Here is a 24,957-nt window from a genome sequence, read left to right on the forward strand (position 1 = left end):
TAAAAAACTGACTGTTGTTTGGACCTGTGAGACAGCCCTCTCTTGCACAGACCTGTTAGAACTTCAGTAAGAACTGTAATGAGATTCAGTTGGGCTGCAAGAGAGGAAGAAAGTCTGCCTCTTGGGATTGTCAGGAAGGAGAGGACTCAAAGCTAAATGTCCATCTTACTGCAGCTGAGCTTCAGTGCTGAAATCACCATATGAGATTCTACTTCTGTCAATCACAAAAAAGGCAGTGCTATATTCAGAGCGTCCAAGCCTGAGAGGAGTTTCTGGGTTTAGTCTGCCCTTTCAGGAAACACCTTTATTTACAGAGCCATCTAGCAGCTTTGCAGACCAGGGCAACTATAGCTGATCTACGCACAATGGCTGTTGTGGAGTTGCACAGGTTGAGTCTGTAATCCCTTCTCACCGACTGGAAGTTCTGAAGTTCTACCAGGGTCTTCTTATCTACGATGACTTGTCCTTTTAGCTTGCAATGGAATGCCTCCTCTACACGTCTGTGGGGTGAAACTTCCTCCAAGGAGAGCAGGAGTGGAGGCAGCTGGCTAGGATGGGCTGAAATAGCCAGGGACGCTCGACGCTCAATGGCTTCTGAGAAGAAAAGAAAAAGTATAGGAAAATAAAGGTTTAGTTTAAGAGCCTGGTTTATGAAGCCAGTAGTTGTGTGATTAGACCTCTGCACTCAACTTTTCAACTTGAACTAAGCAGCACTGGGGAAACATTTTTTCAAATTTTTGATTGCCAGATAAGCGAATGCTTTAAGGTAAACGTTTGCAAAGCCAGTTCCTTTATTTGCCACGGTGCTTACCGAAAGAAGCAGATCACAAAAGCACAAAGCTCTTACAGTCTTTACCTTTTAATATCTCCTTAAACTCCTGCAGAAGGACTTCCCGGGTGACTTCAGCACCAGGTGCTCCTGGAGGTCCCTGGGGGCCAGGAGGTCCTGGGGGCCCAACGAGGCCACGCTAGGGAAGTAACCAAAGGAAAACTTGTGAATTAGAACCAGGCAATCGCACTGACAGAGCAAAAATTCTCTCAGCCGTGAGCCAGTTCTAAGGGCCGTCAGCCATGTCAGCAGCCCCCTCCGCTATCGGTCCAACCACAGGCCTGATGCAGTAAATCTTAAACTGGCTCTCCAGCCAGCTGTGAATTCCAGCGCTTGGAATTTCCTCACCTCGTTATGTGGGAGGATAACCTTCGCTCAGGTAAACACTAACTGGTTCTTCAACTACATATGTACAGTGCGAAGCACAACAGGCACATGACTAAGTTTGCTGCTTCGGTATCTTCTCATACCAGCAAAGCAACACACCAGCTTTTAAGCTTCTTCTTCTGCCTGTTCCCTAACTAGAATAGCCATCTAGCGACCCTTTACGTTATTAATATGTACTGCTCGGACATAACGATCACGTACATGAATGTTTGGTGTGACAGTAGAACTCTCAAAAAATGAAACAATTTCTTCTAAACACCTGTAAAGGTTAGCCACCACACATTAGAGCTTTAAACTAGTAGTACAAACACACAACTGTATTATCAGTGCTATTTCGATGTATATTGTTCCCAGGGAGTTCCTGTTGCCTCAGGTATAACTCCTGCCTGTCAGCTCACTGAGAAATAAAAGCAAATCATTAAAAGCATTCAAGATTTTTCTAAGCAGCAGATTAAAAGTACACACATGATCATGCATCACTCAGCAGATGATCAGTAATTCATTAATTTGAAATAAACAATTTGTCCACACCTTGATTAATATATCCTTTGAGATACCTGGACTTTATCTAGTGGAAGAAAAAAAATGTTAATTCTCTTTCTACTGAGCAGAAAAAAAAAAAAAACCAAGAAGGCTTAGTCCAGAAATAGCTGGTTTAAACGAAAATTAATGTTGACAGTGCAATCCACAGAACTTCTCTTTACAAAGCATACAGCACTTACTGTCTCAGCTGCTCAAAAATACTGTGAGAAATTATACACAAACAAATGAAAACGCAGCACTCTCTGGGGTGGGAAGGCAAAAGCTGGAGCGTACAAAAGACCTTGCGTATCAGCAGTAGGAAGGGAAGCCACAGTGCACACTCATTAGCTGATGGCAGTCTAGCAATAACCTACTAATTTCTTGTCTTTCCCTTTGCATCGCCTTTTGGAGGTATTGCCATCGTCTGGGCGGTGAACAAAGGAGATCCAAGTCCGCCGTGGATCTGTGATTCGAGGATCTGGAGATTCTAGGATCTAAAGAGAAACAAGAACAAAGACTGACATCACTGTATCTGGCGACTACATGGATTCAGAGAGTGCAAAGTTTTCCTAAACCACATCCTTGATCCAAACGCACTGCATTTGGAAGGACATTGAAGGTGGGCTAGAATGGGATTTTACACTTCTGTAACAAGAAATTCAGTTTGGATTATCCAGTACCATGCCACTTGCTGTCTTCATTTACAGGAGCGTTGCAAATGCAGGACAGTACTTCAGTCTGAGTTCTGACACAGGGTATGAAAGACATCAGCCTTTCAAAGAGTCCCATTAGAGTGGGATTTTTTCCTTCATAAGTTACAGGCTAAGCCTGCCAGCAGAAATGTCCCAAAAGGCAGAAGATGCTGCGCTTAAAACATCAAAATGCCTTCTCATAACTTAATATGCTACCACTTGCAGAGCCTCCCAGCTCCCTTTGATTAAGAAATCAGCAGGAGGCAAGAGCTGGGAGCCAGCGTACCTCGGAGACTTTTCTCAAGCTGCTGAGACTCTCTGTCCTCTGACAGTCCTAATACGTGCCACAGAAAACCTGCTCAGATGCCAGAGATTGTTCACCATTGGCATCTGACATTCATCCATTGGATCAAGCAAGCAACAGAGAGCGTTTACAACATATGGAAAACCTTGAAATGCTCCATAACTTTCAAATCACAGTCTGTAGAATGACAAATGTGGGAAAAAAAAAAAACTTTCACAATGAAAAACAAAGTCCACATCTGATCACAGAGAAGGTGTTCATTGGCAAATTTAACTATCTTGCCCATTCTTATGTTCTACAAGTGTATTGCAGCCATAGAGAAATTATCTAGAGAAGCTTTGACATTACAGTGCCTAGTTCTGGATCCCTCCTAAACAAAATCTGGACAGAAGAGAGTATCTGTCTTTACAAATTTGGGTCCACTTCTTATTAGACTCCTTGGTTCCCAGAGACAACCAGAAGTGAGCAATTAAATAACCATAGCTGTTGTTTTTATCCTAGGCTGGGAATGAACTTCGAACTTTAAATTAACAAAAGGCACCAGAAATCATTGGTTACCGATACCCTGCCAAGCTCTTGTCAAGACCAATTAACTGTTGACTATGGAGGTTCCAATCTGTTGACATATCAGCCTCCCAAATGTCCATCACAGTGAGGATAAAAGCACAAGCCTTCCCAAAGTTTCATGAACCAGGCTGAAGTGTTCAGAGCCATTAATGAAAAAGCCAGAGAGGAAAAAGTGCAACGAACACTTAAAATCTTTAAAACAAACAAACAAACACACACCCCACCCTATGCCTATTGTAAGCTTTTAGAATTCATACAAGAAACCTGTTTTTTCTTCTCCCAGTGAGACAGAACAGGTAGAGATCAGAATTCCAGCAGGAAAGCAATACAAGGCAGCAGCAAGTTGAATGACATTTGAAATGATTCCTAAACCGTTACAAGTTCAGGTAAATCAATATCGATCTATCACGATCAGGAGGAAGAAAACAAGATGGGTGTGGAAAAAGCACAGTAGCAAAGTCAGACAACACTGCACTTCTCAGATCCAAGAGCGTTTGCCCTGGGTGTTAAGCTCCTACTAGTCTGACAGCACCAGACAGTTCTGCCACAGCTCAGACACTGTAGCTCTACACTCAGTGGCCTTAACCGTGACCGTGACTTTGCAAGGTGTTTCCAATGCAGCCGAGTTCGCAAACACGTCTACTTTTGCTCATTATCTGTCTCATTTGGCTCCCTAAAGCACTTGACACTTCTCAGAGAACCGTATCGAGTTTTAATAACATTTCTAGTACCACTTATAAGCGCAGATTCCCTTTCGTCAAACAGTCTGCGGAAGCATGTAGAAAACAATTGACCTTTAGAATGCAAGTAGAGCTGCAGTGCCAGTGACTGCAATATATGGCACTCTCTAGAGCAGCATGAATTCGACAGAGGATTGCAAACTTTAGCTAGAAATATCAGGGCAAGCCCATTCTGAGGAGAAAAGACCACAGTCTGTGTGATCCACTGTGAAAAATTCATGCAGCATAAATTGTTTCAAAATTAAGTCTTAGAAGTCTGATGGAGTTCCAGCTTGAGGTTACAAGGAATGTCGGTGCTTCTAAGCTTATGCAGAGCCTGGAAAGCTCTCTCTCCGGCATGCATCCAGGCCCATGGGTGTAGTACAAGGCACTTGTCCATAGATTTCTGAGCTGATGTGATCACAACTATTTATTTCAAACAGCTCGGGTCAACAGATGATTTACAAACCAGCAGAAGATGAGCAGCTCCCCAGAAATGGGACGTGTTGTGAGCTGAGCAAGGGTATTTATTAAACATACATCTTAAACACTGTGAAGCCAACTCTATCTTCTCTACTTAGCAAATAACCTTAGCTGATTTACTGCTCATACACAACCCACAGAAAGATCTACTCTTACTGAATTGCTCTATGCAGGCAGTCCACTTGTCCTCCCCTCCAGATAGATGGCTGCAGAGTCGCCGGCGTCTGTGCTCTAAGCCAAAGCAAAGATATCCCAAGACCTATCACCACATTGTTCGTGCATTCTACTGTAATTAATCAGGCTCAGAGTTATGGGTATGCACCTTCCCCTTGATGCTCAAATGTAGCACGTATCACAAGCAAGAGCAAGACAAACTATTCTTAACAATCTAGTTCATTATTTCTGTACCCAAATCAGTCTTGAACAGACTTTTTATGTTTATAACCACGTTTACAGTCAGCTGTAAGTCACCTGTTTAGGCAAGGGGTTCTAGTAGTTTGTTTTACCTAAATTATTATTTGCCTTTTTTACTTACCATACCCAGGACTCGAACAGCTTTCCGAAATTCCATTGGAAATGAACGTAAAGGGAGCGCCATAGGAAATCCCATGTATCGTGAGATTAGTCGCCTCACTAAAACATTATCACCTTCCCAAGATTGCTTGGCTGCAGATTTTTGCGAAGCATAAGAAAGAAGTCAGAGACAGGCTGGGAAGGTCCATTGGTGCAAACCCCTCCATCTATCATAACATGTCAACATCAAGTCCAGAGGCAAACATTGATAAAGTTTGCAAAGTCCTTAGAACAGCACACGAGGTGCAGTTTATTTCTACAACAAACATGAGTTATCAGAGTTTCATGGAGATTTAATGGTTTCTGATGGGAGAAGCTAGTTCTTTCCTACCCCACTTCATCTGAAAGCAGATGGGTACCATACGCAGAGGACTGCATTTATGAGCATTCAAGTTTACAAAGCTCATAAATGTAAAGCGGGTAAAAGCCTACCCACGCTTTGCCCAAAAGAAGCAGATATCTCTGTCCCAGTGACTGGGACTGACAGGTCTGTGCTAAAGCTACAGTGCAGTTCACAAAGCAGAAGGAAGCAACTTATTAATAGAAGCACCCAACTCGGGCAGGATGGAGTATTCCCTCACTGCTGTAAGAGGAGCCAGCAAGAGAACAGCTGGGTTGCAGAGAAAAGGAAAAGAAAATCAGTTTATCCTTCAAAAAGGGCTGGCTCACGTGGCAGGAATTCAGAAGTGCAGTCTCCAGAACACAGCAAACAAGACCGGAGCCTTAGGAACTGGGACGCAATATTTGCTGCAGATGTGGAAGAGACTATTCAAATATCCCTGGTTTCCACCAGGCTGCAAGACTGGCATAAATTCCCCTCCACTGCAAAAATGAGCAAAGAGGCCAGCTAGAAGCAGAAGCCAGCAATCATGTGAAAACTCTGACCGTTAACTGTGGAGACACACAGATGTGCTCAGCCTTTCTGAAGCTCCAGCTGTGAAGAAGTAGGCCAGAGCAGGCATCTTGTAAGGGAGAAAAAAGAAATCCAGATGGCACATCCCAGAAAAATAAATGAAAAACTCTTGAAGTTTGAAGAAAATAATTGAAGAATCCCATACCTCTCCAGTGGCTTGCTTCAATTACAAATCCCCCTACAAGGCAGTCATGGCACTCCCCAATTTCTCCAGCGCATGGATGATTGACAGTTAAAATGAATGTTCCATCCTTGTGGTATTATTATTTAATTACTATGGCATGCATGAGCAATCCCAGCAACAGGCATGCAAGCCACTATTTTTCTTGGCAGCAGCAGCCTCCAGCAGCCAGAGAGACCTCGCAGCCAACTCAGGTATCAGTCAGGACTGAAAACAGCCTTGGAATCCCAGCAAAGGGGACTTGTCCCTCCTGGGGTGCTGTTTACACAGCAAAGCTAACCTACAGCAGCCAGGAAGAATCCTCATGTTAACGACAGTGAAATCGGGCTTACTCCTTAGCACTTGAAACAGTACCTTCACAATCCACAGAAGCCTTGCCAGCAATTTTGAATGAACTCTCAATCAGGTTTTTTCACATCACTTTGGAATCTGAATGCAATGGCAGCTACCACTTCAGAACCGGTTTAAGGCGCTGATGAGAAATGAGCCCACTCTCCTCCTAACTCCCCTCACAACAAAAGACAAGTCGGGCTGTAATTTAGGCTGCCGCGCACAAGCAGAACCTGTGGTTCTTTCTGGCTCTAGCTCCCGGAATAGCACGCGCTGCCCAGACACACACGCAGTCGCTGGCCGGGATTCAGCCGGCATGGAAGAAACCACCAGCAGAAACCTACAGGCAAGCAGCAGAGTTTGGATCCTGAGAAATTTCTGAACTGTATCTGAACTTCCCTGAAATTCAAGGGTCTTGGGATCCAGTCTGCATCTCCGATAAAAAACAAAGGGAAATGGACAAAAGTAGTTTCAGTGTCTGGATGAATAAAAGAAAAAAGTCAACAGTACCTGTGAGCAAGTCTGTACACCTAAAAGCATCTCAAAATGTTCTCAGGCACACCTAAGCATCTCTCAGGGTGGGACAGGATGGAAAGAAAGCGTGAAAAGATCACAATTTTGTGAGAGGATAGCATCCTTTCCACTGCAATTAGTCAGAGATGTGTGTCCAAAAATGTATACCAAACCATTCCAGTCCACAGTCTTTATGCCGGCAGTTAGTGCCCTGAATTTTGCTCAGATATCTATGTTTTTGTCTGCTTGCGATGGACTTATATTTAAGAATCCTTTGCTTAACAGTTAAGCTGTTGCCAGACATAAAATGGACCTGACTAAGCATATCAATTATCTTAATCCACAAATTTTTAAGTTGTTACACCTGATTTACACCAGCAAGAATATTTTCAGCTTCATTATGAAATTAGGAGCAACTTATTTATTTCAGTAGTGTATTTTACTCGGAACAGGTCAAAAAGTGACAGACCACTTTTTTTATTTTAGCATGAAAAATCCTATGTCAGCTGCTAGTAACTTATGGTTATACACACTCTTGGTTATTAATGAGATGTAAAACCAAGGTCCTGACCACTTGTGGTTTTTACAGATCTCTCAAGAATTTTCCCCAGAGCAGAAGCGTTAAGTTTGGTACCCTTGCCAAATCCGAAAGGGAATTCCTACCTAAATTCCCACTATGTTTTGTGATTGAAAAGTTACTCGTCGCTCCTCTAAATGGCTCTCTCCAAAAGCTTCTCCCCTCCACGTCAAGACAAACTGCCCTCAGTGCTTACACCCGTAACGATTCCAGCGGAAAACAGTTCGCGTGAGCAAGAGCCGCTCCGGGTGAGAAAACACCACGGTGTTTGTTGCTGTACCACAAGGTTAACCCGGGACACCCCGCCTGTACCCCCGGAGTTCTGGCCGGAGGGGTGCCACAAAGAGGTCAGGGACTGAAGAGCACCAACGGAAGAGGCGTAGCACCGTGCCGAGTCAGACCTGTGACTCCAGCGTTATTTTACGTGGCCACAAGGAACTGCTAGGAAGCGTGTTATTTGTTATAGCCCTTCTCGTTCAGAACACGCCAGGAAGCGCTCAGCAGAAGAAAGAGATGGTAGACAAGACACAAAGAATAAAACTCTTATCTGACTACTAAAGCTGCTGCAAAACCAAGACAGAAAGAAATACTCATGCTCCCAGACAAAATCTGTATAAGAAGTAAGATGTTATTTCACTTCCTGTAAGAACCCTAGAGCTGCTCCCAGCATTACAAAGATGAGCAGATTGAGAAGGCTTGGAATGGGAGCGTAGGCTTATGAAAACCACCCGGTTCTTCGCAAGGCTTTAAACGGCAGAAAATCACGAACGGATATACCTCTTGTGAAGTTTCTGTATTACCGCTTTCAGAAATGAGAGGGGAGAAAAACAGCCATCCCTCTCTTACAGAGCGGGATGAAAAGTGGGATAACGTGAACACTTAGGACAATTCTTCTGAAGATTGGATGAAAAAAGGAATGAAGCCTTGGGGGCAGGGGCAGTGGAAGGAAAGGTGCTACTTTATCACATTGAGTCAGTTATCCTCAGCACTTCTGTGTGTTTATTACGCGTCAGCAATCACAAATTAGACACAAAAGTGTGATAAAACTAGCCATTCCTAGAAAGCGCTTCTCGCAGATGATGCTTAATTCAAATAAGATGATCTGGTGACGACAGATACAAAACACAAAAGAGAACATCTTCTACAGAGAGGTCACAGTCCACTCTCTCTCGTGGCTTTAGCACTTGTCAGGCCCAAAAGTACTTTTCTCAATTACACATGCGATCACACACTTCACGCTAAGACTGAAATCTCTTTACTGAGGAGGAATGCAATCTGTACAGTGTCATTGAACCAGCTGCTGTTTTCAATTGGAAGCAAAAGGCCACAAAGAAAGTATTCAGAGAGATTTAAGTAATAAACCAGGTAGACCTAGCCCTAGATATTTGACACGAGGCTGAAGGATCACAAAGGAAATAAAATCTCAAAGACTCCTTGGCTACGTAGTGGGTAACTAAATTAAAAACACTACGCTATTTCTTGCAGAAATTCCACTGAAGGTAAAACACTGTCGACATCAAATCACCCCTGAAATTTCGCTGGGACTCTGCGTCAGTGATTTTCCCCAGGTCAGGATGCCGCCTTTGAGTTGCTTAGCTGCACGACCCCTAAAAGCGGCTCTCAGAACTGCTGAAGTTGGAAGGGACATGCACAGATGAGTTAGTTCAACACGCCCTGCTCTAAGCAGGTGAGCTACAGCAGATGACTCTGGAACATGCGCAGTCAGACTTTGTCTCCAAGGAAGGAGACTCCAGTCTCTGTCCAGCCTTTCCCAGCGTTTGTAGTGTTTTTACTCACAGTAAAGAGAGGTTTTTTCTTATGTTTAAGTGAAATTTCCTGTATTTCAACTTGCACCCACTGCCTCTCGCCCTTTCACTGGGCACCAAAAGTCTGACCCCATCTTTATTCCCTCTACTCAAGTAACTCCCGATGAGTGTCAACCCTATATAACCACTGGACAATCTACTATCGCTGCACCCCTGTTAGTATAGTATCACATCTTGCAAGACAAGATCTCTGCTGGAAAGGGGAAGGCAAGCCTGGCAAGTAGCAGCTGCAGGTACTCAGCCACACAGAGTCAAAGACAGAAGGTCCAGCAGGTTACAACCCCTGTATCCATCAGTCACCTTCTGCGCTCTCACTTAGTCCATCCATGTCGGAGAAGAAAACTCTCACGCACTTGGCAAGCACATCATATTGACAGCAACTCAAAGATAAGCCCAGAGAAAAGCATTTAAAAAAACCCAACACACTTCCTATTTCCTTGGAAATGTCAGGTTTATCAGGAGATTTGAGACTTCTGCTTCCCTGTTTTAGGTAGAGGTTTCACCACGCGACTCATGCACTATGAATGTTAAAGGGGAGCTTTCTCTACTCCTATTTGAAATGAATTCCCAAGAGAAATTTATCCCAAATTGTTTTGCGTAATTAGAAGGAAAACACATCTACCTTTTCAACAGTATGAATAAAAATCACGACACTCAGCTAATATTTCATTCCCTGCTCCTTCTACTTTGATAAACCTACCAGCTGGCCACAGAGTCTTCCAAGGTAAACACAGCCGTAATTTTTACAAGGCCAAAAAACCCTCCATCTGTCCTGTTATGTGCTGTAGAGAAATGAAACGGGACACTGCTGTTATTTCACTTTCCTGTGTAGGGCATCCCTTCATGAAAAAAACCTGCTCACAGAAGTACCTTCCAGGCTCAGAGAGATCAGTCTGTCATAGATCTCTGCTCTCAACCTTCCCTTAGCTTGATAGGTTAGGTAAGGATAGCTTCACTATTCCTGTACTTCTTCCCTCAGTGAATACAAATTGTCATCCTTTGCTGTAAATGGCAACTGTCATTTACCCCAGAAATGGTGGCAATTCTTCAGCAATTTAGAGTATGTGTGAAATCATGCCTTAGCTTGGGCAGGTGCTAGATAAACATCAAATACAATACAGTCACCCATGACATTTAGAAGCAATACTTAACCGGAGCCTGGACTTCAACCTCAAATAGATTCCCAGGAGAAAAGTTCACATTGCAAAATTTGGGAGTGGGTATCAAGCGGAGCTCATAAGCATTTACATCAAAGATTTGGTTTTGTCCTATCCTTATTAAACAGAGCCTGCCTTTACTGAACTCGCCGGCTCTTACTGCAGCCAAACCTTTGCCATGGATATTTTACAGCAAAGTATTTCAACACAGAAACTGCAGCTTCCAAACAACGTCTGTTTTAATGAATGCCCGCTCGCCTCCAAACGAGTACTGTGTTCCTTCTAGCAATAATGTGTGTATGACTGTATCAGAATTAACCAGGACCAGTTTCTGCTTGCAGTCCAATACATTTCACATCAAGCTAAATTAATTCCAGAATAGACGAAAATTCAGTTGCACCAGATATGTATTGGCCTCTTTTGCAAAAGCAGAATGAAGCAGTTCTAAAGAGAATAGAAAGTGACTGATTATAAGCACCTCAAGAATTCAGCGTGTATACAACCTGCCCTGACAGAGTCCTGCAATACACGACAGAAAAATTAGCTGAAGAAATGCTGCTTATAGTCCCTTCATGATAATTTTAAGTGCAGCAGCCAGATTTTTTATATGGAAGACTGTTTCCCAGACTTGCCCAACCTTAACCAATTACTCTTACAACAGCATTGAATAGGATATTTAGAATGTCAGCTCAATTGTTCTAACTTGCCCCCTCTGCCATGGCCCAATTTCTGACAGGTTTGTTCCTCTATTGCTATAGTGACTGCCATCCCCAATGCTTGTGATCAAAGTCATGTTTCAGAGGTCACCTCCGTTTGAAGCAAGGGACATTTTTGTGTGAGCGAGGGAGGGGAGAGACAAGGGGCTGTGTCACAGGGGAGACTCCTTCCTTTCTCAGCGTTGTCTCCCTTCCATTTCATCCTGCTCCTGTCCTAGGACCTGCTTTTACTTCCCTGACCTGCTCTCCTGCCACCAAGCATTCTATGCAAGTTTTCATCTTAAAGGAGTCTGGGGGCTGCGATCAATTGACTGGATTTTTTTTGCAGCTTTCGGCCTGGGGTGGTTCTCCCAAACATGGAACTGGAAGGATCCTGCCCTGCGAAATTCACCCCCTAAGCCTAGCAAGTCATCGGCTACGGCCACTGAGGCATCACACACAGAGTCTTACACTTGCCACCATCCTGAAGCCTTTCCTACAAGAGCCACAATCCTCTTACATCATCTGACTACACCAAAATTTTTCTCCTCTGTAATTGTCCTGGTGGAAGGTGCAGTGCAGAGAAAGCTCAGGCATGCTCAGCTGTTTACTGTTTCCTAAGACAGTTTTGAAATAATGTTCTAGAGCACAAAGGCTTTGCCTGCAAGAGATACATTAATATTCCGGTATCGTTATTTTACCGCGATAGCCCACTTGCCTTTCTTTAATCAGTTGTTTCTGAAGAGAAGAGTGTTCATACACTAGAATTCCAAAATGGCTTTACACCTAATCAGCTCCTATGGGACTGGAACTCCAGTCGTGCATATTCTAAATACATATTCTATATAAATACATATTCTATATTCTAATAAGTTATAATAATAAATTGCAGTATGCCACTATTTGCTTCAGTAAGCTAGAAAATCAATCATGCAAAGGCAAAAGAGAGAACATTTCTCTTTAAAATCAAATAGAATTTGGCAAGATCGCCTCAACCGTTGGAAAAGGGAACCAGCATCACATTACTGCCAGAAGTAAGTTCTACCAAGCACTGAAAACACATAAACACCTACCTTGGGATGCCCATGCAGTTCTTCACTGTTTGAGAGGGTGGCATTGAAAGGGTCTGTATACTGATTAGGTTCTTTCTTCATCTTCCTCTCTCTCTTTGCTGCCAGAACTCTGAAGTGGCAAAACTGCTGACAAAGTAAAGTTGCCACAAACATCCAGGTGCACCCCTTCATTTTGAAAAGGGAAGGGCCAAGTCAGGAAGGGCACTCTCCAAGCACAAAAACCTTCACCACCAATAACAGGAATAGACAAAGACTTCTCTCTAAAAAAAATTAAAATAAAAAAAGTTAGAACTATTAAAGATGATCCTCTGGGCTACGCAATGTCAAGTGAGCAGCACGCACGGATGCGCTGGTTGCTGGCGAGATCTCTGTGCAAGCAGGACACATGGAAATGGTATAGATAAACTTGTTTGAAATCTGGGTTCACTCGAAGAAAGAGGTAAGTCCATTCAGCCTCTTGAAGCTTACATAAATACAAGAGGCCCTGGAAAGTCCTGCCACCCACCTTGAAGTGTCGCTCCCCCCCCCGCCCCAATAAGTCTTCAGACTCGTTTAAAATGCACTCAACTATGAAACCTAGAGAAGTCAAATTGCTCAGGGCAGCAGTTGCTCAGGCCGGAGCTGACAACACAAACTCATTAGGGGGGTTGTTAGGTTGTTCCTCTTCAACAGAAGATTTCACTTTCTGTCACTTGAAGCATTGTGTTCAGTTCAAAGCAGGCTTGAATACGTTCCATCCATTCTCTCTTGAGTGGTATTTCCCCTTCCTCAGCGACAAGTCCTCATCCCTTCCTTTCAAGATGCTGGGGAACTGTAACCCAAGGTTGCTATAGCCACTGTTCTTCTGAAGAGGCTGAAAGCATCACAGCTCAGCCAAGTGCTGAGCCTTCTAAGGAGAAAATAAATTTCTCATATGATAAAAAGTTACAATAGGGAGAGATAAGAATCTGAGGATGTACCTAGGTCCATTAGGAGCAGATAGAGTTTTCTCAAGTCTAGCTTCTTTCCCTCCTTAGCTGGGCTTATCTTCACTTTTCTTTAATGAGACGATGAGCAGTAAGTCCCGATGCCGCAAGCAGCTGTCAGGATGTAGAAACTCGTGTCTTTTTCATCCTCATCTCCCCTCACACTAGGCAAGATTTCAGGTACCTCTGAGCATAGATCAAGTCTGATTTTTCTCGCTGCTTCTTTCCTCAGCTGCACACTGGCAAAACCCTCCTCAGCTTTTGCTTTACCTCAGCAAATAAGTACTTCTTTCCTGAATGAGTTTCCATCAACTTCAAGAAAGGGGAAAAAAAAAAAAAAAAAAAAGGAGGAGGGATCACATTCTAATGAGCTGTCAAGCCTATTCTCTTCACATTCCTATTAGACTCACTGATAAGTGGAGCTGGCCCGTGTGCCAGGCAGATTTAAATCAATGCCCGTTCCCTGCTCCCTCCCCTCAGCTCTATTCTGTACCTCCCCTTAATTATCTCAGAGAAATCACCATTTTTCTGGGAAGTTTGTAAAACTGTACATGAGTGTGTGGTGGAGCTAAAAATATGTGGCTTGGAATACGCACTCAGCATCGCACCACATATCGATACGTCAGAACTCTCGCTTTATGCTCCCGCGAGCCTCGCTGCATACACTTTCCCCTGGCTCTCATTAGAGGCTGGCTCTGAGGGGGCTTTCCCATTTCTTTACAGGAGGGTGGTCTGTTTATTAAAAGTAACAGAAAACCAAAGGTTACACATCTCCTGCAAGCATTTCATAAGGGAGATCTTGAAGGACCTGAACAGTCTGCAAGTCTTTGTCAGTTCTCCACCACCTAGAACAAATATTCCTATTCTTTCTACAAAAATGGAGTGTGATGCAAACATTTAGTCCAAGAACAATAACATGTTGAAGATCACGTAATCTGAAGTCCCTTACGCAGTCAGCAAGCAACAGATTTGCTTTCTTTTAACAATCCCTTTACCCTGCCTTCTGTAATCCAAGTAATACCAGCACGGTTCTTCACTGGACTTTAAAGGCAGCCAAGGTGGATCAGGAGCAACAGGTCTATTATCGATGACTCGGGGGAACTGAGGCATGAACAAGTGCAATATCAATAAGTAGAATGTAGATTTATTTTTTTTTTTCTTTTAAAGCATGTTTTGAGAGAAGCGGAGTTTGGAAAAGAGAAGAGACTGAGAGTAAGAAGGGAAGTTACACAGAAGCTAAATAGTTAACAGCATATCACCCCTCCCCCAACTAGCTCACATTCCATCAAAACTACGTGGCAGACTTTATTTGTTAATAATATTTAACTTTCTTTGGCGCCTTCTCATACTTAAGCCTCTTTTTTTCAGGTTAGTTGTAGACAAGCCATGAATTTGTAAAAGTGCACTTGATGACACATTAATAGGACAATCTGTCATATTGCAGCTAAACAGCTTGACAGATCCACACACCACGGCAAGGAATGACATCCAGGGCTGGAATGGGGCAATCACTTTTTTGGTCTGCTGGTGCAGGCTGCATCTTCTGCCTGCAACATCTCCTTTCCCATCCCAAGCACCAAATCCCCAGACTATATCCTCAGATTTGGGGGAAATGAATCCTAACTGCATTTGCAAGCATAAGGTGAAGTTACTTGATGGTCCAGTAGGACAAACTGACCGTAGCTGACTCCCAGCCGTGTATTTTTCTCTGTGATGGGCTGAAACAAGTGTCAGCACAGTTGTCACCTCTCCTCCAACCTTCAGTTCAGCATTTGTGTTATCTACAGAAAACCACACACCTTGCTGCTGCTGTTTCACATCCCAGTTGCAGCAGTTCCAAAGCACCCGAGTCTTGCCAAGGCACGAACAACATTCAATCCCCATTTGCAAAAAAATAGGAATAGGCTGATGTTGCACTTCATAGCACAGCAAACCAGGGACCTCAAAGTGACTGGAAAGACAAATAGTTTCTTCTCCAAGCTCAGCACCATTGCAGCAATAACAGGAATAGCGAGGATTGTACCAATACCAATTCTGCATGAGTAAAGTTTTGAAGTAGGGAAGATATTATAAGCAGCAACATTTTAATTTCAAAATTGTGTGCAAGAACCCAAATACAGTGCTTGCAAACCCTGTAAGAAGTGTGAGTAAAGTTGGAGAGGAAGCTGAATAGTCAGGCTAAAAACTTGCCATTTGATCTTTCAATCTCTACTTGTGTAATTTGCCTTTTCCTCAAGATAGACCTTACCTAACTATTCTAAGAATAGTATCCAAAAGGCAAAAAAAAGGTCAAAAGCTAGGATTTTCCCAGAGTTGCCCATTGAATTGGGCACTATATTGAACAACTCCTGAGCCTCGGTGCAGAGACAGTGATTTTTTTAAGCTGATACAGAAGGCGGCACATTACCATTCACTCACACACACATACCCTGCTTCAGAGCAGATAAGTCTAGAGCACTCCTATGACAGATCCCTTTTTAAAGGGACTTTTAGATTTAAAGGTTTAAATCTAAAATTTCCCAATGATAATCCAACCTAAACTCAAGCCGTTGGTTGGTTGAACATACAAAAGCCGTTAGAACAAATCTAAACACACCAGCAGAGAAAAGAGCAGCGTTGGGAAGACAGACCAAGAGCTTATGCCACTTCGGTTGCCTTCTCCAAACCCCTCGCAACCCACGTTTCGGAGAGCCTCTCCACACGGTTCTTTTCCGCATTCCCCACCCAGCACAGCCGCGGTCCCAGCTCACTCAGGACCCACGCGGGATCGCTACGCCATCTCGCGGCAAATCCACGGAAACACCGACACGGTTGGCAAAACGGGGAAACATCTGCTGTGACCAGGAAGCTTCATCTTGTAGTCGTCTCTTCAGAGTGACCGAGGTGTGGGAAAAAAAGGTTCCTAGTACACCCTAATAAATCATCTTCATTCTTGCCCAGAAAAGTCTTTTTAACACGAGATGTGAACGTTTTGAGTTCATTCAACATAGCCTCCCTTTTGTGCGTAGGTGATTTCTCCACTGAAAACGTGATGTTTCTGCATTAAGTAGTAAGATCTGGCCTTCCCTGGGCAATGAAAAAAGTATCACCTTGTAAACTATTCATCTTCCTGTGACTGGGTTGCAATATAAGACACTAATAGCAACAAATTATTAGCAGAAATTACTTAGAGACATTAAAAAACACCTTTTGAGACACAGGGCTTCAGGTATATGAGCTTGCTCTTCTGAAGAGAGGACAGCGTGTCACTTGCTGACTGCTTACACATTTAAGGCAAGTTGGAGAATCCATCGGATGGGCAAGAAGCATCTCATTTCTTTGGCCTCCTTTATATGGAAGTTTCCCGTTTAATACTTGGCTAGATACACACTATCAACAGCCACGATCGGTTTCAAATCCAAGTATTTGTGCAAGTGCAATACGAGGTTTGGGTGGGGTTTTTTGTTGGGGTTTTTTTTTTTCCCCCTACAGAATTTGCCTAGGTTAGGGGCACAACAGGGAGATTCTTCATCCTCACAGCAAGAATCCTGTATGACTATATGGATCCAAAATACAGTAACATGGTTATCCTCATCCAGCTAGTTCCTTACTAACACAAGCACTAAAAAAACCTGAAGCAGGGAAAATGACAAAATGAAAAGCACCAAGTCTAAACAATGGAGTGTGAAAGAACTCCAGGCACAAAACTGTTCTAAGAAAAAAAAGGTAGAATTATCACCATTATTAAGGAAAATGCATCATTTCATAAAACAAGTTAGGACACAGCTCAGCCCTAGCAGATACCAGTCAAGCAAAAACACTCACTTCCATCGAGTTATAAAGAAATTGCTATTAGAAACAACTGTTTTGGATCCACACACAATTGGAATGCCAACCCAAAATCAAATTCTAAAAGTCAGAAGTGAGGACAGCCTCTGAATAACATTTACTGCTTTACACAGAACTGAAGCTACGCTGGTAGGTAAATAACTGAAGCTACCCAGGTATCACAGAACTAGCTATCCAGATGTTAGGGGAACAGCAGCACAACGAAGTCAAACTGTACTCAGGCAGCAACTGCTGAGTTAGTAGCAAGGTTCCAATCTACCTTTTTCTTCAGAGACCTCATCACTGTTGGCAAAAACAGTGGAACAGCATCTCAGAGCGGCTCCCACGTGTCAGAGTAGGTACTGAAAATGGGTACTGCGCTAGACAGTTGACGTTTATGTCATTATAGAATGAATACCTCTGTAAACGAACTGTATTATCAAACAAAAGAGCTAAAAGAAGTTACTACCTGTAGGTCTTCCTGGCAGTGTTTTACCACAGATGTAAGGGATACCAAACTAACTTGAGGAAAAAAGGTGGGAAAGTGCAGTTTTGCCATAGTTTCTGTTTTCTAGTCCATATCTCTCCAGTTAGATAGTGATTCCTTTACCAAAAACAGTCCCACAGAAAGTATAAATTTTATCATGAATGTTTATTATGAACAAACAACTTTACAATGCAGTCATTTCTAGTCCTCAGTACATGCTTGAAATAACTTCTCTGTCCTTGAAATCTTAGGGGGAGAAAAGTTATGGCTACACACAAATCCAGGATTTTTAAAATCAAGAGATCTTTAAAGGCAACCACTGAGATGTCTTCTGATTCAAGCTGCGAAAAATCCCTACCACCTGTGCATAAAACTCTTACAGAAACCTGTGAAATTGCAGCATGGAAGTGAAGGGCCAGACATGTGTTCCAATATCATATACCGAGGGACAGCTTTTAGTTTTATTACATTAGGTAATGCACTGCTTCAGGGCATGACAGTATTTTTGCATGGCAAAGAATGGTTTACTCCATCTAATGACTTTGGTAACAAAAAGATCAGACACTGCATATTATTATAAATGCTTTTAAAAAACACAAAACAGTAAGACCTGCACAAAAGGGAATAAATCTTCTGTTACCAAAGGCAAGGAGCGAGGAGATGTAGCAAAATCTTGTAAGTCATAGGTGCAAGGGTTCTGTCAGCTACTGCTCCTAGCTTTCAACAAATAGCACCTGAAATGACTGTCAAGTCTTTCTCTGAATCCAGGGTACTGAAGAGAAACTGCAGTTGGAAGTTCTGTTGTTTAAATACAACCAATCCTCAGAAAAAATGCAGCATGTCCAGGGTTTAACCAAAGGTTTTTTTGTTTCCAATTGTGCCACTTACTAAAAACAAGAGACCCAACTTCAACTGCCTGGGTATAGGTTAAGGCCAGATTCTTGTCACATAATAAAATGCCTTTTATTCAACATCTCTGGATTTTACTACTTCTTTTACCTTGGTTAGGTATGTTTCACAAAAGATGCATGCCCAAGGCCTCCTTGCAAAGATGCAAACACACCATGCCCAAGGTCTCCTTGCTTTTGTCTTCATTTATGTGGAAAAAAGAACTAGCATAAGAAGATAAACATAGATAACAAATTATAAGCTTCTGTCTGTAGGCAATGTCAACAGTAATAAAAGGCATTGCGAGAACACAAACATGTTTGAATGATACTGAGATCTATGAGGCAAAACAGCCTCAGCTACGGGTCCATATGCTTTAAGGAAAAAAAAAAAAAAATCAGCCTGACAAGTCATCTTGAAAACCCTATCACTGCAGGAAAGACATGACACTCCCCCTTCCTTTCCAGCACACCGCCAGACCGACAGAACATAATTGTTTCTAGACAGATACAACTGGTGCTTCTCTTTTTACAAGAGCTGATTAAGTACATAGAAGAGGTAAATTAAAAAATTGTTATAAATAAGATTTGGTAAAACCACAGAATTAAAAAAAATTCAAAGATTTATAAATACATTTTAAAATCCAGCCTTTTCCAAACTCCATCCCTACACACCCCATCTCCTCCTTTCCTTCCTTACCTCAGTAAGAACTGCTTTAACATTTCTTTAGTATAGAGCTGTTCTGCTAGTTTTGATAATCCCTACCTATTGCAGAGAATTGGTCACATTTACTGATGCTCTAAGCTGCATGGCTCATGGGTTAACAATACATTTTTGCTTACAATTCAAGATACCAACAAGAAGCAGAGAGACAACAAATCGGAAAGGGAAAATAAAACAGTTTTGAATACATTCTTAGATACATGAGGTAATATTTATTTGGGCTCTTCACAATACTTAAAATAAGACTATGCAGTTAGATGCAGAGCTTTTAACCCTGCTTTGACCTTTGACAGTCTCTTGTACAATAAACAAGTGCATTCTTCCCCAGATGACTAGGCATCACTGTCAATTATGAAAGGCACAGTTAAGTTTGCCTCTGATGAAACAAAGCATTTGGATAAAATTAAGCAGTGGGGAAGGGAACAAGCAAACTCAGTTAAAAACGTCATTTCAGACTTTTGAACCACCCTAGGAGCTTTAGTGTTTATCCAGTCCTGTAATCCCATGAACATCAGTATTTCAGTCATCAATCATCTGATGAAGGGGAATGGTGATGAACTTAAGAGTTTATGCAAATCTTCAAATAAGCAAGTGGAATTAATTTCAAGGGTTTACTTCAGCTAAGTGACACTTCAGATTAATTCAGTTGACTCTGAAGAAGCTATTTTGTTATTCAGACTCAATTGTCTTTTTATCTTCACAAGGACTAGGGTTACTGTATTTACCAAAGCCTAAGAAATCCAGAGAAGATTTTCTGAATACACAATCAGCTCTCCATTGGTGTGTGCAGTTTTATTATTTTTTTCCAACAGTGGCACCTTGTGATCAAAATTAAGTACTACAGCTTTCAAATACAACATCTCCCAAAATGGAAATCTGTAAGTGAACAAATCCAAAACAATAGTGGATATGGGTATCCCCACTAAAGACTGATTCAAATGCTTCTTCTTGCTAATCATTCCTAAAGGCCAACAACTGCACTTCTTGTAGCCCAAATAAAACCTTCAATTACATTGTGACAATTTAGACAACACATTTAACACATATGGTGTTATTTTCCCACTCATCTAATCACTACTGACTAGATAGGCAATGATGTTCATTCTATTTAAAAAAAAGAAACCAGCACTCTTCTGTTGCATCAATGTTCACATTAACCAAACCCTTATGAAGTCCACATGTAATCTCTACTCAAATCATTTCAAAATCTGTACAGACTTCCCTAATGAAAGTAAAATAAGATATGCATAAATTGTGAAATTTTAAAAATTGTTCAATGAAGTAAAAAGCCTTATTTGCTCAAGATTTGCAAATTTCAAATAACAGATGGAGAATTGCTATAAAAATCAAAGCACTAGAAATGTTAGCATCTCATCAATAATGCTTTGACTTGTTTGTGAGCCACTACTAGACAGTAGTGAGGACAAGAGGATCTGTAGGCAGATCTTCTTTTAGTTTTCTGACTAATCAAAACTACTCCATTTTCCAAACATAACCCATGAGCCAACCAATGTTTTACCTGCAACTTGGTAAAACAAATATTTATCCCAGTGTCAGAGTCAGATGCCCAAAGAGTCCCACTCATTCTGCAACTACCACTAATTTGGTCTTGGATTTATTATCCTCATTCTTGCGCTATGCTTCTCAATACATACTTGACTGTGTAGGCAAAGGCTGCAAAACCAACTATAACAAACAAGTTCGCCAAAGCTCCACCTAAAAGTCCATGGTTACGATTGGCCTGTTGGAGACCTGGATGATTGGCAGGTGCCAATGGTACATGCCCGTTAAGAAGGGGTATTCCATTCTGACCGTAGTGTGCTTCCCCATCAGGGACAACATCTGGTAAAGGGAGGGATGGAGGTCTGTTACTGAGCTCTTCTTGGGCTTTTTGTTTTTGTTTAATCTCCTGGAGAAAGAAAAAAGAAAACTGAATAGCTGGAAGTGAGAATGGTGAAGCTACTGGGTGTTTTCTGAAAAGATTTCAGAACCCAAGTTCTTACTTTGGAAAAGGATATGGTACACTTCTTTATACTGTAGGTCTTTTAAACTAAATTAACTGCATTACATACATTTGTACAGTCTCCCCAGCTTCTTCCAAAGTGACCTACTTCAGTAATTGACACTAACAATCATTTGGCCATGTTTAATTTTAGTTCACACGTACATTTTCTGAGAAGCCTTTTCTCAGAAATGAGAAATTCGTGCACCAAAACTCTTGCATGTCCAGCTTGTTTTGAATGCAAGACATTCAGCTGTTACCTATACATGATGATATCAACTGCATCAACACACTTACAGGGTTAGTTTAGTGCAAGGAAGATACATACCCTAACAAAAAAAAAAAAAGGTATCTCCCATTCTCAGAAGTAGGAAGAATGTAACAGTCTCTGATCTTAAAGGAGAAGAAATCTAGGATATTGATGAACCAAATACAAAGGTTGGTCCTACCCAAACTCAAGAAAACACAGTATACAATTCGAAAACACTGGGACTGCAACCACATCTACTGCATGTGCAGCTCAGTTAAGGCTATGATACCAATCCTAAATACACATATTTGATTCTCTGTACAATGGATCTTTGTGCAGCAGAAAAACAATTCCATTTCAAGATTCAAGTTTTTAATTCTTACACATCGCAAAAGTGCCTTTTAAAAGGCTTCCAGGATTGACAAAAGTAGCTACTGTCTGGGAAATGTCCTAGACGATTAGTTTACAGATCTGCACAGAGAATTTGAAAAAATACAGAAATCCAAATTATTGCACAGATTAATCCCCTTACCTCCACCACTTCAGGGAAGAGCTCGCAGAACACTTTGTCTTTTAAATTAAATGCTAAGCTTTGTGCAGCAAGCTGTCTTTTCTGTGAAGGAAACAAAAATTATCAGCAGTTACATATAAACAAAGTTAATATACTTTAATTCAACATCTGATTATTTCCCACAAGAATAGTGCAAACCACTAGCCAATTAGTTTCTAACATTTAAAACTTCATACTTGTGAATATTATTCACCACAACAGATATTTCTAGACATAAGTTACGTTCTCAATTCTTCACCTTATGGGATTCCTGTTCTGTATTAGTATGCCTGCTTGGCAGACACTTCAAGAGGAAGGAAGGAAGCCGAAAGTCAGTCCTAATCATACTGTTTACTAAAAGGGATTTTACGTTCTCTAAGAAATCCTCCCCCCATCCCCACACTACCCAAAATTGACTTGATTCATCTGCCCATCATCAGTAGTAGGCAACAACATATTCATTTACGTGATATGTAAGTGCCAGCTGCTGCTGCTGTTTAAACTTTGAGGTCACGTTCCCTAAGCTGACAAAAGGTACATCACAGAGTCTGGAGCTTACTGTGAACTCTGATGTCTCTATGCTGCCCAGTGTGGGGCCCTTTTCCACCATAAAACTAAGAAGGCCCGTCAAGATCGTTGAGACTGACCAAGCTGGATTCCATGTATCCGGGTGGAAATCAGTGATTGAAAGACACAACCTTCAAAAGAGTAAGACAGGCAGTGAGTTTTATTTTTGCCATTAAAATTACTACACATTATACATATTGCTAAAATGGTGTTAATTGCTTAAGTGTTAGAAGAAAATCCTTACCTTGTATTACACTTAAACCTTCCATTAGGTGTAATCATATAAATACTAGGAGGTTTAAAAGGAAATTCTCTGGGGAATATTAGTTTCCCATGATAATAGCCACCTGCGTTACATAAAGAGATGAATTACTTATTTTGCATGAAGATGAAGTCCTAAGCTGCTACTCAAAATGGGCCAAATAAAACCCTTTAATTATCTCCTTCTCCCCCTCACACTAAAGAGATCAAGCTCATCATCTTGTGCCTCTAAAACACAGGAATAATGAGCCACACCTGCAGTATATACTTTGGAGGCAATTCTTTCATATGCATATTACAAACAGTGCTTCCTGTTGTCAAGACCGTAATGCACTTCAGCTGGTCTTCTTTAAATGTATTTAATACAAATGGCTTAATTTTTACAGAAACACAGCTAATTGCAAATACAATCCTATGAAGAATGTGATTTCAAAAAGCATTTTGTGAGAGGCTCCAGAAGACACTGTGAAATATGCGACTAAAACAAATTAATAAGGCTTTTACGTTCCTCACTCTCTCCACAGAAATTCATAAAGAGAATACATGTCTCAGCTCACTGAGAACATCTATGTGGCAACAAAATGGGATTTTCTGAAATGATCTTTGACTGTCACATACTATCTCAAGTGAGTTATCTGTTCCAAGACCTTCAGCAATTACTTAATAGGAAGTTATCTGTCTTCAGTTTAACCTAAATTTTGTTTTGTTAGAATACTTGATAACAGAAAAATTACTAATAGACAGTGGTACCACTACCTCTTTTCAACAAGCTATCACACAAGTCACAGATAGCTGTGAAACTGCATTAACAGTTTTTAGAGCTATTTACAGTAGTTATATTTTCCCCATTCAAACAAGCATGCAATTACTCAAGCATGCCAATCACAACTTAAAGTACATGCACACTTTTGCTACATGCTAACTTTTACCTTCATAGGGAGTCATTTCAGGTCCCCGTACCACATAGTGCCTAAGACAAAGACGACAATTTAAACAGTATGAGAGCCATCACACAATCAGACATCAATTTCTCTAGAAAAATGAAGATTGATATCACTTCAGCAAAAGTTTCATACTCCACCTCCCAAAATCAAGATTCCCATACAATCTGTAGGAGTGAGGAAGTCAGACTGGATGACCTGGAAAATCTTGTTCTCTCCACAAGTGTATGAACAGTTCATTCTAATTCTTACCATTCAAGGATATTAGATGGGAGAGGCTCTGCACAGATATAAGGCACTGGATCTTTCTTAATTCGAAGGTAGTCTTGTTTAAGTCTCTGTGTTGCTGTCGTTGGTGCTCTCTTATTACTGTTGTTGCTCATCTAGTTATAAAAAAAAAAATATATAAACACAATCTCAATACAATCTTAACAGACACAGAGCTACTATGCTTCATTGAACACAGCTCCAGATTTTTGCAAAATCTACTTTATGGAGTATCTTTTAAAAATATAAATTAAATTACCATAACTTTTAAGTGCCAAGAACTATGCAAAAATCTTAACCAACTAACACATTCCCAAGAGACTCTATATTGCCAAAATGGGACAACACTCCTTCCAGAACACTGCTGCTTCAATACCACAGTGAATTGCTATCATGAAAATATGCTGCACTATAGAACTCACCTGAACTCTTAATAACCAGTCCTGTGTTTAGGCTGAGCACACATCATCATGACACCATTTTAAAGGGCTTAGTCTTTTTGAGCAATTAGTTTCCCTATTCAGTTTTAATATCTATTATGTAAATTTGCCCATGATTTAAATCCATTCACAGTTTCTACACATCCAGTTCTTTGAAATAAATAAATAACAAACAGAAAACCACAATAACCTTATTACTGACTTTGAGGTGCAGATTTTAAATTAAATCTGCTGCCTGCTTAAGAGTCAGTTGAATGTACAGAAGGGAATTTGAGACAGATTATTCTCTTCCAGATGAACAAAGACCTCATCCAAAATGAGACAAGTCAGTATGAAGAAAGGAAATTCCATGCTGCTTACAAGACAAAGAAAACATTAGCCCCTACAATGCACCTACACAACACATACCAATTAAAAACTGCTATTTAATGCACTTTCCCCTGAGAAATTTAGCAAGTTACTTAGTTT

At 41.3% G+C, this 24,957-nt stretch overlaps 2 protein-coding genes across 2 annotated transcripts; both read right to left on the minus strand.

Moving 5' to 3' along the window:
* Positions 1–412: 412 nt before the first annotated feature.
* Positions 413–12,512, minus strand: LOC104615366 (adipolin-like; the record flags this gene model as incomplete). The annotated part of the gene is made up of 4 exons (XM_010288315.1): positions 12,342–12,512; positions 2,113–2,232; positions 857–968; positions 413–594 (listed from the first exon to the last, which is right to left on the minus strand). Coding segments are annotated over exons 1-4 (585 nt in total), but the record flags the coding sequence as incomplete, so codon positions are not given.
* Positions 12,513–20,741: 8,229 nt separating this feature from the next.
* UBE2J2 (ubiquitin-conjugating enzyme E2, J2) lies at positions 20,742–24,165 on the minus strand. Its single transcript, XM_010288303.1, has 6 exons — positions 24,035–24,165; positions 23,771–23,811; positions 22,825–22,927; positions 22,573–22,711; positions 21,996–22,076; positions 20,742–21,120 (listed from the first exon to the last, which is right to left on the minus strand). Exons 1-6 carry the CDS (start codon positions 24,163–24,165, stop codon positions 20,836–20,838), a joined length of 780 nt encoding a protein of 259 aa, XP_010286605.1. The 3' UTR covers positions 20,742–20,835.
* Positions 24,166–24,957: the final 792 nt, after the last annotated feature.

The sequence above is a fragment of the Phaethon lepturus genome, unplaced genomic scaffold, assembly GCF_000687285.1.
Source record: "Phaethon lepturus isolate BGI_N335 unplaced genomic scaffold, ASM68728v1 scaffold19170, whole genome shotgun sequence".
Classification (NCBI taxonomy): Eukaryota; Metazoa; Chordata; class Aves; order Phaethontiformes; family Phaethontidae; genus Phaethon; species Phaethon lepturus.

Bases quoted from the DNA above. Each gene is read 5' to 3' on its own strand.
- UBE2J2 (XM_010288303.1), bottom strand. From the start codon at position 24,165: ATGAGCAACAACAGTAATAAGAGAGCACCAACGACAGCAACACAGAGA. The intron at 22,712-22,824 runs GTAAGGATTTTC...ACTCTTTTGAAG, and splicing joins AGGTTTAAGTGTAATACAAG to GTTGTGTCTTTCAATCACTG. The intron at 21,121-21,995 runs GTAAGGGGATTA...TTCTTTCTCCAG, and splicing joins TCTTCCCTGAAGTGGTGGAG to GAGATTAAACAAAAACAAAA.